This window comes from Panthera uncia, chromosome D2, assembly GCF_023721935.1.
Source record: "Panthera uncia isolate 11264 chromosome D2, Puncia_PCG_1.0, whole genome shotgun sequence".
Taxonomy (NCBI): Eukaryota; Metazoa; Chordata; class Mammalia; order Carnivora; family Felidae; genus Panthera; species Panthera uncia.
This window is the reverse complement of record NC_064818.1, coordinates 83,929,342-83,940,743: the sequence shown is the minus strand read 5'-3', so window position 1 is coordinate 83,940,743 and position 11,402 is coordinate 83,929,342. Positions and strand designations below refer to the sequence as shown.

Below are 11,402 nucleotides of genomic sequence, written 5' to 3'. Positions count from 1 at the left end.
GTGGAGGGATGGGTGGATGGGTGGAGGGATGGGTGGAGGGATGGGTGGATGGATATGGGTGGGTGGGTAGAGGGAGGGGTGGGTGGGTGGATGGATGGATGGGTGGGTGGATGGAGTACGGGTGGATGGATAAGTGGAGGATAGAGGATGGAGGGAAGGAGTAAAGATGGATAGACGAATGGAGGGATGACAGACAGAGGATAGAGGGTGGAGGGAGGGATGCATGGAGGGTGGGATGAAGGGGTCCAGTCACTCAGTAATTAGTATTCTTCCAGGAGTTTGCCGTAGAAATTGAAACTGTCTCCTCAATAAGATTTGCAGATTATAAATGGTGCCTGCCCCTCTCCCAAAACCAAGGAGATGGGAACCCCTAAGAGTCTGGGCTATCTAAGCTACAGGAAGGAGCTGCAGAGTATCAAGGGTACGGAGAGGGTTCCAGAAACAGAGAAAACACTAGCCAGAAGCACCACTGCCGGAGGGGACGGTGTGCAGGCGGAGGCCCCCCCACCCAGCAGAGCACAGAGCCGAGCTCCGTGTCTCTGGCTGCTAGGCACCACCCGGCCGGACGCGGGGACAACATGAGAAAGGGGCCGCCCCAAGCGCTATGGCCGCAGGGAGGGTGCGGGCGGGCAGGGCAGCTGACTCACGGGGCCCCTGACCCCGGGGGGCTGATGGGGGTGGTGGCTCGCATGAGGAGGCATGCACAAGTCAGGAGAGCGACATACACTTACGGCGTTATCCCCCAGGATGTCCAGCTGCTTCATCAGCTCCGCGACCAGGATGTCCTAGAAAGACAGACGGGCTGGGGTGAGCGCCAGCCGGGTGGGCAGCACGGGGTGCAGGGCGAGGGGGCGGGGGGCTTACCGTCACGCCTTCCGCTTCGCAGTAGGCCTGGAGGGGGCTCTTCCCTTCCGCGAACGGGGTGTGGTGGAGGTTGATGGCGGGCGACTTCCTCTCCCTTTCCTAGGACAGAAAGCGGGAGGCTGGCGCGGAGCTGTGCTGGGGACCCGCAAATAGGGTCCACGTTTGTGAAACGAAGCCCCAAGGGTGGCAGGCGACCCCTGTGCAGACAGACGCTGGCGGAGAAGGGAGCTCCCGGCCCAGACAGGCCCTGGGGATCCGGCTCAGCTCCCTGCCCCCCAGTCACCACCCCCGCTGGCGACCTGCCGTCCACCGTGAACTCCAGGGCTGTCGGGAGCCTCAGGGAGCGGGTCCTCCACAGGCCGACCACAGCGAGCCCCTGGGGACCCCCATCTTCTCACAGTATCGTACAAAGTGTGGTCGCTCCCACCAGCGAGGGTCATGCCCTCGTCGTCACCAAAGGTCCCAACGGTGACCAGGACTGAGGAGGGGGCCCCCAAGGGGTGTGTAGGCGGCCAGCAGGGCAAACACCAGTCCAGATCACTTCCTCACGCCTCACAGGTGGACCGTGCCCCCAGCTGCCTTCACGGGGAGGAGTGACAGTGGCAGGTGAAGGCAGCAATGTGGCCGTCCACACGTGGCTGGCCCTTTCCCCGAGGGAGCCTTGCTCCAGCTCCCTCCGCTGCAGGAGGCCAGGGTCATGGCAGAGGACAGACAAAGGGCGCCTGGTCACCATGTGGCACCCAGCTGCCTGCACTCAGGGGCTTAAATGAGCAAGAAGGAAACATTGGCCGGGCTGACCACTGTGGTCAGGCGTGTGGCCCCCACAGCACAATGAGGCACAGCCATGATTGTCCAGCCCCCACGGGTCTAGAAGCAGACACTCATGTTTCATTCTTTCGGGGTACGTTTTGTCCCTGTTTCCTCCATGGTTCCCCACGCAGAGAGAAGCCCCCTTTCCAGCCCTCCCTCTTGGGGTCATGAACAAAAGCTCAGGTCAGGAAGGCCAAGTGACCGGACAACAGGCCTCCCTCCGTCCACGGCTGGTGGCCTGTGCCCCTTGTGCCCACCCCGGCTCTGCAGGCTGGTGGCCTGTGCCCTGGCGCCCGCGCCCGCCCTGAGACACACCTCCAGCTCCAGGATCCGGAACTCTAGCAGCTCGTTCTGGTCTCTGGCATCCTGGACCTCGTGTCTTAACCGACCCTCTTCCGTCTCCATTTGCTTGATCTGTAAAATAAAAGGCAGATGAGATGCCTGAGGTCACAGGTCAACTCCCCAGCTGTCCTGACAGCTGCTGGCTCTCTGTGGGGACAGCTGACCCACCCCAGTGCCCAGAGCCCTCACTCCAGCTGGAGTCCATGTGGGTCCATCCTAGTGAGACAGGGTTGAGTCTCCAGCCGTTGGTTAATCAGGATGGGGGGACGCAGGGGCAGATCAGGGGGCGAGGAGCCCCGAGAGCCCGGAGCTCGGCCTGGCCATCTGAGCAGAGATGGGGAAGGGAAGGGACCCATCAAGGGAAGAGACGGTAAGATGTCCCTGTATGACAGTGCTCCTTAGAGCCCAGGCTGGCCCAGAAGCAATGGAAGGGCCATGAGCCATCGCTGCCTGACCCCCTCCAGAGCTAAGTTTACTAATTAGGAGGTTGTTTAAACAGAATCAGAAACATGCATGGCCCATGCCCTCCCAAGGGTGAGTGCCACGCATCCTGGGGCACTCGGCCTTGTGAACACAGGAGAGGGTGTTCCAGAAGGGTGTCCGCTGCGGGCGGGGGACTCGGCCCATCCCCCCGAAAGGAAAGGGTGTTCCAGAAGGGTGTCCACTGCGGGCAGGGGACTCGGCCCATCCCCCGAACTGAGTTTGGGGAACTGAATGCCCTGCTGGGATGCTCGGGGGTGGGTGGAGAGATGGTTCCAGGGGATCAGCACCCAGCAAGAGAGCCGTGCATTCAGGGGCAGGGCCTTATCACAGTGCATGTGTCACAGCTGAGGCCGTGGGGGAGCACCCACAGACCAAGAATGTGACCCCACATCCATGGTAGCCAGAGAAAAGTACAGGTTTGAAGTGTGCACAGTGTTTGCACATGGACATTGTACATGTGTGTGTTTAAATGTGCACGTGTATGTATTGCGTGCATATGAGTGTGTAAGTATGTAAGAAGTGTTTAAATGTATGCATACAAATGTGTGTGCACAGAAGCATATATGAGAAGAGTGAGTACAGGAGTACAATGAGTATGTATGTGTGCACACAAGCATGTAGGTATTTTTGTGCACACACAAGCATTTACGTGTGCGCAAGTGTTATGTGTACAAGGGAGTATTTAAGTGTCCACAGTGGTTAAATGTGCTCATGGGTGTGTATGCAAGAACATTTAAGTGTGCATGTGTGTTTGCATGCACACGAGTGAGTGTGTACGTGCATGTTTAAGGGCACACAAGATTTTAGCGTGCACGTGAACGTTATGTGTGCACACAAGCATTTCCATGCACACGCGTGTTTACGCGTGCAGGTGAGCACCAGAGAAGGTGAGCACAGCTGTCCTGATTTAAGATACAAGCGGGAAGCACGTAGGTGTCACTCACTGTTCAAGACATAATACCCAAAGCACAGCCCCGTGTGGGACTGACGGCTTCAGGCGGGGCGGGCGACTGAACTGGGACCCACGGCCTTGGTCTGGGGGCTGCTGGTCTGTGGGAAGCACCGTCGAGGATGTGGCCCTGAGGCTCGTGAGGACACCCTAGTCTGGCTCTTCTCGGTAAGGGCGGCGGATGCCACGGAAAGTCCTTGGCCCAGGGCGAGGGCTGTGGCTGGGAGGGACGGGCCACAACGGCACCGTCACGTAGGCATGACGATGGCGGGGCTGCCGGAGCCAACTGTAAGCCCTGATGGCCTTTCTGCCTCTGAACATGTAGCTCTGGCTCCCACCCCGTTCCGAGCCACCTGCTACAGCACTCTGGGTCCTACCCACTGGGGACGGTCCCCAGCTGCCCAGGTGTCATCTGACGAACCATGTACAGTCCTCGGCCTGTAGTGCTGTGGGTCCCTCCCTGAACCGGCCCCAAGAACGGGCTGGATCAGAGAGGTGGTGATGTAGGCGGAGGTGCCCACGAACGGACGTCTCACGTCCAGGGACAAGGGGAAGCCAGGCAGCTCCTGGGAGGAGCTCAGGCCACTAACAGGCACTGGCCAGCTGTGCACCGTGTTTCCTGACCGGTCACATAATGTCTTCCAGCCAAAAGCCCCAGTCTGGAGGCAGGGTGACAGGGACGACAGCATTTTGGAGCCTCCTGTTAGCCACAGCCAGGAGAGCCCATGGCCACGGCCACAGCCACTGCCAGGGAAGCTTTGGTTACGTCACACGCCCTCACAGTTGCGTGGTGGTGACAGAAACTGAAGCCCAGCTCCCAGGGACCCTCAAAGGACCTCTTCCCGGAATACAGTGTCCTGGCTCAACAAGGCTTCTGAATGGGGTGACTCCAGTGGTTTTGAAAGGACAACTCTTCCACAGAGCCTGCCTGGCCCTCGCCAACCACAGAGCCCATCCGTGGGACAAAACAGGAGCCCAGACGCAGCTCTAGACGCACGGCTCACCGTCTCCAGGAGGTGGAGGGGGCGGCCTCCCGGGAGTGAGCCACCAGCAGGCCCGGCGAGGGGGCGGCCACGGAGGCTCTGCCGAGCGACCCCCCACCCCCCCACCCCCAACCCAGCAGCGCTGGCCGCACACGCCCAGGAGAACAGGGGAGGCGGCCAGAGGGCCGGACGGCCACAGACATACCTTCTCCACGAGCTCTTGGTTCCTTCGATACAAAGCTTGCTTCTCTTCAATCCACTTCATGTCCTTGGACGCAGAATCAAATTGGAGAAACAGATTCGCCACAGGGTTAATCTCAAAGTCAGCATTTAAATCACAATTCAGCAGAACAGAGGATCCGACCAAAGGACTCAACACCCAGCTTCTGACATGACCACCCGGGACGGCTCATTCGCACAGCTAATGAACACCTCTGATTTCACCCTGTATCTCCTGGGAGGGGCCCGGACAGAGCAGACGGGGGCAGCCCCGCTTCAGGCGGACCTCTCGCGCCCCCACATGGACAGCACTCCCAGCCAGGCACCAGCGGCACGTGGTACCATGTGGACGTCACAGGTCCGGGGACCCTGACTGGAGCGGCGGGAGCCAGGTTCCCTCGACGGGATGGGAGGGGGGCGCCCGGTCCATCTCACTCTTGGACACTCAGACGGAGGCATTTGTGCAACAGTGAGAGACGTGTGTGGCCGTCCTGCGGACCCCGCCCCAGGGTCAGGCCCTGGGGGAAGCACAGGGTCTCTGGTGCGCCCCCTGCCCCCTGCCCCCACAGCGTTTCCAGTCAGGTGTCAGGAGGAAGGCCTATTGCCCCAGCTTCTTTCCAGCAAAGTCATCTTCGAAGCTTGAAAGATTTATCTCAGCAGATGAAAGGCAGCGTTGTCTTTTCTCCTTCTCCTTCTTCTCCTTCTCCTTCTTCTCCTTCTTCTTCTTCTTTTTCTTCTTCTTCTTCCTCCCCCTCCTCCCCTCCTCCCCTTCCTCCTGTCCCTCCCTCTCCTCCTCCTCCTCCTCATCCTCCTTGTGTCCCAGATACCACCACTGCTCCTATCCAGCATGGCGTGGGGCCCAGGGATCTCACTCTCGAAGTCCAGGCAGGGTCCGTGAGGACCGTGCGCAGCTCGGCTCCAGAACGCCGTTCCTGCAGCCCAAGTGTGCCGTGGCCCCGGGCGGAGATGTGGTGGCCGTGGTGGGACGCGAGCCAGTCTGGCGCTGAAGCCTGGCCGCGTGCTCAGGCAGGGGCGCTCACAGTGTGGCCCCGGTGTCACTCAGGCCCTCCTCTTGTCCGGCCGGCCGGCCACCCGGCAGTTAACACGTCGAGGACCGCCGTGGGTCTGCACGGGACTCGGTGCTGGGCCAGGCGCCTCCCAGGCAGACCCTCCCAGCCCTACGTGGACGTCGTCCAGCCGCATCGTGGCTCCACCTGGAGCTGTGCCATCCAGCAGGTCACAGGCCCGTGGCCAGGGCGGGAGGATGCCCTCCCGCGGGGTTCGAAGAGCCCCAAGGTGGTGAGGGAGTGAGTGACAACCTCCAGGGGCCTGAAATCCTGGCCCCGAGCTGGGGGAGAGACGGGGCCCACCCAGACCAAGCCCAGAGAGGCCACGCACTCTCGGCCGGGCGCGTGCCCGCCCCGTCAAGGCTGCTGTCTCCTTCCTCTGGATACAGATTCCTTCCAGTTTTCACATTTTTGATTGAGGTGTGAGTCTTTAGTGCGCAGCCAATAACTTTCACCTGCACGTGCGCACACGGGCCGCCGCCCTCCCCAGGAGTCCGTGCCCCTCAGGCTCCCTCCGACCCCCTGGAGCCCCCCAGGGACCCGGGCTCCACACACCCACCTGTCCCTGCTCAGCCAGGGTCTGCTCGAGATCCTCTATCCGCGTCTGGGCCCTCTGCACCTCTGCTTGGAGCTGCTCACGGGTCTGTAGGACGGGAGGAGACATACATCCAACTTTCTCTAAAAGCCAGGACATACCCACAGGGACAGAGACTCTCAGCGACCTTCTGCCTTCTGCCTCCGCCACCTCTGCTACCGGAGAAGAGGCCGTTCTCCCCTTTGCAAGGAATGCTCAGCACCGAGGGAAGAACTCTGAGGCTGGTTTGAAGCAGGCGACCTCACTTAGACCACAGGGACGGCCTGCAGACTGGCTCTGAGAGCGTGCTGGTGGAAGGAAGTCTGTTCACAGGATCGAACAGCTGATGGGCTGGGCCGGGCGCGGCCCAGGGGGGCTGGTTCCAGTCTCGAGGGCGACAGTGAGGACACTGGCAGGGCTTGGCCATCTGCCCAGCAGGGACCAGACGCCCTTCCCTTCCCTTCCCTTCCCGCACAGGCGCCCTCTGCCGGTCCTGGCTTCACGTGGATTCTGCTTGCTGACTTCACTCACTTTCTCCCCCCGGGGCCCCTGTGGAAGCCCACTCTCACTGCCCTGGTGCATGCAAGGCCCCCGAGGGTCCAAACCGCCCTCCTGGGAGTTCATGCGCACTCGTGAGGTCCAAGCTATAGGGCACTCCATTCTTCTGGTGCTCCTGCTCCCCGAGGAACAGCCTCCAGGGCAGATGAGGGCACAGGGTCAGGGGTCCCTCAGCTTGGGGAGGGCAGGGTATCCCCTGGCCGGGCCCTGGGTGCCTCTCCTCATGACATCGGTGGACCCAGGCTCTCCCTCCCCCGTCCCCTCCTCTGGCCTCTGCTCTCCATCCACAGAGATGAAAGTGAAGCTGGCCGGGGTCCTAGCTAGTCCCCACCCGATTCCCTGGAGGGCCAGGGGCTCTCCAGGCAGCCAGGACACATACGGTCTAGGGGAAGGGACCCTGCTGACACTGCGCCCTGGTTCGAAGACGTCCATGCTCAGCCTGCCAGCCAGAGTTGCAGAAATGGCTAAGTGGTGTTGTCTCGTGTGGCTGGAGACAGAGCTGGCCCCCAGGCCCCACAGCAGCAGGGCGGGAGACCCCTTCAGTCCACAGGGACGAAGCTTATCTCTCTATGCTGGGCATGCCCTCTGAGCCCCGGCAGAGCAGGCCACGCATCAGGCACGGGGGTAAAGGGGGTTTGGGGGAGGGCGGCAGGACACAGCCCCCCACCACGGCCTCCCCTGGTGGCCGGCAAGGGCACCTGCCTTTGGCAGATGGACCATGAGTACCTGGCCCAGGGTCCAGGGAAGCAGGGGCAGGAGGAGACACCACCTGCTCCCGGCTGGGCCTGCCTGGTGAGGCTCAGGGGAAAGGGGGGCACGGCATCCGAGCTCAGCGTTTACCGGACAAATAATCTTGGCTTGTTTCAAGAACCGAGCTGCGATGCCGGGCCTCCTCCGGCTCTGGGCCTCAGTTACGGGGAGGCCCCAGGAGCGCCACCAGCAGGTTGGCCAGGAAGCCGACTTTACCTTGTCCGCCAACTGCAGTGCCCAGAGGGACAAACCCGGCTCTCCGGGGGGGGCCACCGCTCACACCTGTGCCCGGGGCTGCCCTGGGGTCCCACCCGTGGCCGGCCAACGGCCGGCGCCACTTCCCAAACACGGGCTCCCGACGGCCTCGGCGAGCATCGCCGGGCCCGACAATAACCACGGGACGTGGGAGAGGACTTGGCCCGGAAGGCGAAGCGATGCCAGTGTCCCTGCCAAGGCCGGGGGTTCAAGCGGGGAGGAGCCCCGGCGGGAGCCGGAACGTCGTGGAGTAGAAGTCAGTTAGACCTTAACTTCTCGCTCTGCGTCCAGCGTCCCTCCGACCTGCTCCTGCAGCAAGGCGTAGGCTCGCTGCAGGGCCTGGTACTCCATGGTCAGCTGCCGGAACCTCAGCTCCGTCTCCTCCTTGGCCACGCCCTGGAGAGGTGCACGGAGACACGCTGTTACCCGGGGACCCGGGGAGGTGAGCCCGGAGCCCCCAGGGACAAAGGCCCAGCGGGCTGCACTGAGGCCAGGGTGAGCCTCAGGGGCCGGGAGCCCGGCCAGGGCCTCAGCTGGGGCTCCCCTGCGGGCCAGGTGAGCGCTGGGCCCGAGAAGGCGGTTCCTCCCCACCCCACCGCACAGCTCAGGCTCCCTTCCCACGGCCATCCCCAAATGTCTTCCGGCCGCAAGGACACCCGGTGCCCCTGGGAAAAGGCGGGGGGCTGCGGCTGCCTTGGCGGGGCCCCAGCGGACCCCGAAGTGTTTGCTGCTCCAAGGAGAACACCCCGGTCTGCTGTGGGAGGGTGGCTGTGTCTGAGAGTGACCGGAGCCCGGCCCCTGCTCCTTATCCCCGGGGCCACTGGCAGCAGCTGGGCTACCATAGCTTAGGTCTCTACGTGGGTCGGCGGCCATGGGGCCACCTGCCCGGATCTGCCAGGGGAGGCCTGGCTCCTGGCCCGAGTGCCCCTGGACAGGTCCGTGGACCACCTGCCACTACGTGTCCTTCAGCCACAGGGGCCGGGCGGGTCAGACCAAACCCAGCACGGGCTTCCTGCCACGTGAGGGGGCTCAGATGTCCGCCTGCGTATGAGGGCGGTTCCTTCCGGAAGGAGGATTGGGCAGGACAGGCTGGCTGGGCTTTTATCAAAGACAGGGCTGCTCCTCATTGTTTTGTTGCCTTGATGTACGTCTCGGCGTGGCCCGGACCCCAGGGCAGCCTGCGAGAGGGCAGGGGTGCAGGCAGCCAGGGAGAGGTACGTGGCCCTCCTTGCCAGGTTCCTGGACCCCCGGAGCCCCGCCCTGGCCCGTGCAGAGGCCCCGTGGGACGCTACCTCATCCAGGTCATCGTCGGGGGTGCACGGGGTCTGGTCCGTCCTGTCCGTTTGGTAAGAGACAGAGGAGCCATCAGATTCCAGGGAAGCCTCTTCATCGTATCCAAAGAACGTCTCCACCACAACTGGCTTCTGACCAAGAGGGACCGGGTTAATCCACACACGGACCCATGTGCCCTCCCCACCCCATGTCCACTCTATCCAAGTCCCTCCTGTCAGTGTCCCCGGCGCTCTCCCAGATACAGGCCCAGACGGTCCCAGGAGCTCCCCGCGCCCTCCTTCTGCTGAGTCCCCAATGGGGCCCTTCACGGTCAGGCTCATGAGGGTCACCGGTCACTAAGGCTGGAGGGCGCCGTGGCCGATGCTCCCTGCCTTCACCATCCCGTCCTCGGCTGCTGAACCTGTCCTGCACGTTGAGGGCTCCTGGCCTTTATCCCAGTTGCCCGGATTCTCCCCACTCCTGCCTCACGGAAGCCCGGGGAGCAGGGGGGCCTGGCGGAGAGCAACAGGTCCACTCTTACCACTGCACTCCCGGGCTCCCAGGCCTCCAGAAAAATCTCTAAATACTCTGCCATAATCCCAAAGATAGAGACCCCCAAATCCTCTCCCTCCTCCCATGGGCCTTTCTGGGGGCCAGAGAAGCCAGCATTTGTGCCTAAGGAATATCTCACAGCCTGTGTGAGGAACGACCACTGAGCATTCAAAAGCCAAACGAGAAAACACTCATTTTGTAGAAAGCAGCGCACAAGTTACTTCCTTGAGGCTATCTCCTGAATCTCCTTTTTTAAAATTAATTAGTTAATTTATTTGTTTTTGAGACAGAGTGAGCACAAGTGAGGGAGGGGCAGAGAGAGAGAGCGAGACACAGACTCAGAAGCAGGTTCCAGGCTCTGAGCTGTCAGCACAGAGCCCAACATAGGGCTCGAACCCACAAGCTGTGAGATCATGACCTGAGCCAAAGTCGGACGCTTGACCCACTGAGCCCCCCAGGTGCCCCCTCTCCTGAATCTCCTCTAATAAAAAGCACACATTTATTGAAAAAGGTTGTGCTTCCAATTCCCTACGGGCACAGGCATGCCTGGGAGGGACCTGTGTGGGGCCAGCAGACAGGTGCTGCAGCCTGCAGTGCTGGCCGGGGACCATGTGATGACGAGGCAGGCCTGTGGACTCCAGCGCAAGAGGGAATTCTAACTCCAAGCTGGCAGAGGAAGGTCAGGGTCCAAGGCTAGCCCCTCCTCCTTGCCGTCAGAAAGCATATCTTCTCTGGGAAAGTTAAAAGCAACAAGGTAGGATTTCTAAATTTAAAATTATAATCATTGTATTGATTTGGGTTCATTTTGGTTATTGTACAGTAATGATTTTTAAAAACAATTGGGGCGCCTGAGTGGCTCAGTCGGTTAAGTGTGTGTGTGACTCTTAATTTCTGCTCAGGTCAAGATCTCATGATTTGTCAGTTCAAGCCCAGCATCAGGCCCTGCACTGACAATGTAGAGCCTGCGTGGAATTCTCTCTCCCTCTCTCTCTGCCCCTCCTCTGCTTGTGCTCTCTCTCTCTCAAAATAAATAAACTTAAAAAAATAATAGAATTATTAGGGCACCTGCGTGACGCAACCTGGTGAGCGCCTGACTCTTGGTTTCTGCTCAGGTCCTGATCCCAGGGTCGTGGGATCGAGCCCCGCATTGGGTTCCACTGCTTAAGATCCTCTCTTCCTCCGCCCCTCCCCTGCTCGTGCACTCTTTCTCTCAAAACAAATAAATAAACATTAATAAAAAGGAAATAATAAAATTATCTTCTTTTCACCTCCAGAGAGAAACTCACTCCTGTTAAGTGGCTTTTAAAAACACGCATTTTGTGTGTGCACACGTCAGTGCTGTCTCCTTTACCTTGGGGAGTTTCGCCATTTTCTTTCTTTGCTTTCGAAATCTTAAAAGCTTATCTCGCTCCTGCAAAAACCAGTGGAAGAGATTTTGTGAGTGGTTGAGGAGCTTAGTTAATGTTCCCGCGAGGTCATCCGAACGGACTTGCAGAGCGCTTTCTGGATGGGCACGCTGTATGCTCATGAACACACGGCCCTGCTCAGGGAGGACCATCACGCTGCAGGTGCTGATGCCCTGTGGCTTCCACTTGGGCTGAAGTGAGTGACGGCCCACGTTGGGGGGGGCCCTCGCCCCACCCTGCTCAGGGTGCAAAGCCTCCTTCAGAGTGTGCGGGGGGGGGGGGGGGGGGGGGGGGGGGGGGGGGCGGCCCGCGGGCGTG

The 11,402-nt window shown here is 60.8% G+C and overlaps 1 protein-coding gene across 1 annotated transcript in view; it reads right to left on the bottom strand.

The window, feature by feature from the left end:
- Nucleotides 1-11,402, bottom strand: part of JAKMIP3 (Janus kinase and microtubule interacting protein 3) — a 109,277-nt gene that overhangs the window by 27,478 nt on the left and 70,397 nt on the right. The window contains 8 exon segments of the mRNA XM_049645905.1: nt 726-785; nt 865-963; nt 1,990-2,088; nt 4,637-4,699; nt 6,277-6,360; nt 8,122-8,250; nt 9,147-9,275; nt 11,030-11,089. Of these exon segments, the coding sequence (XP_049501862.1) occupies nt 726-785; nt 865-963; nt 1,990-2,088; nt 4,637-4,699; nt 6,277-6,360; nt 8,122-8,250; nt 9,147-9,275; nt 11,030-11,089 (723 nt within the window).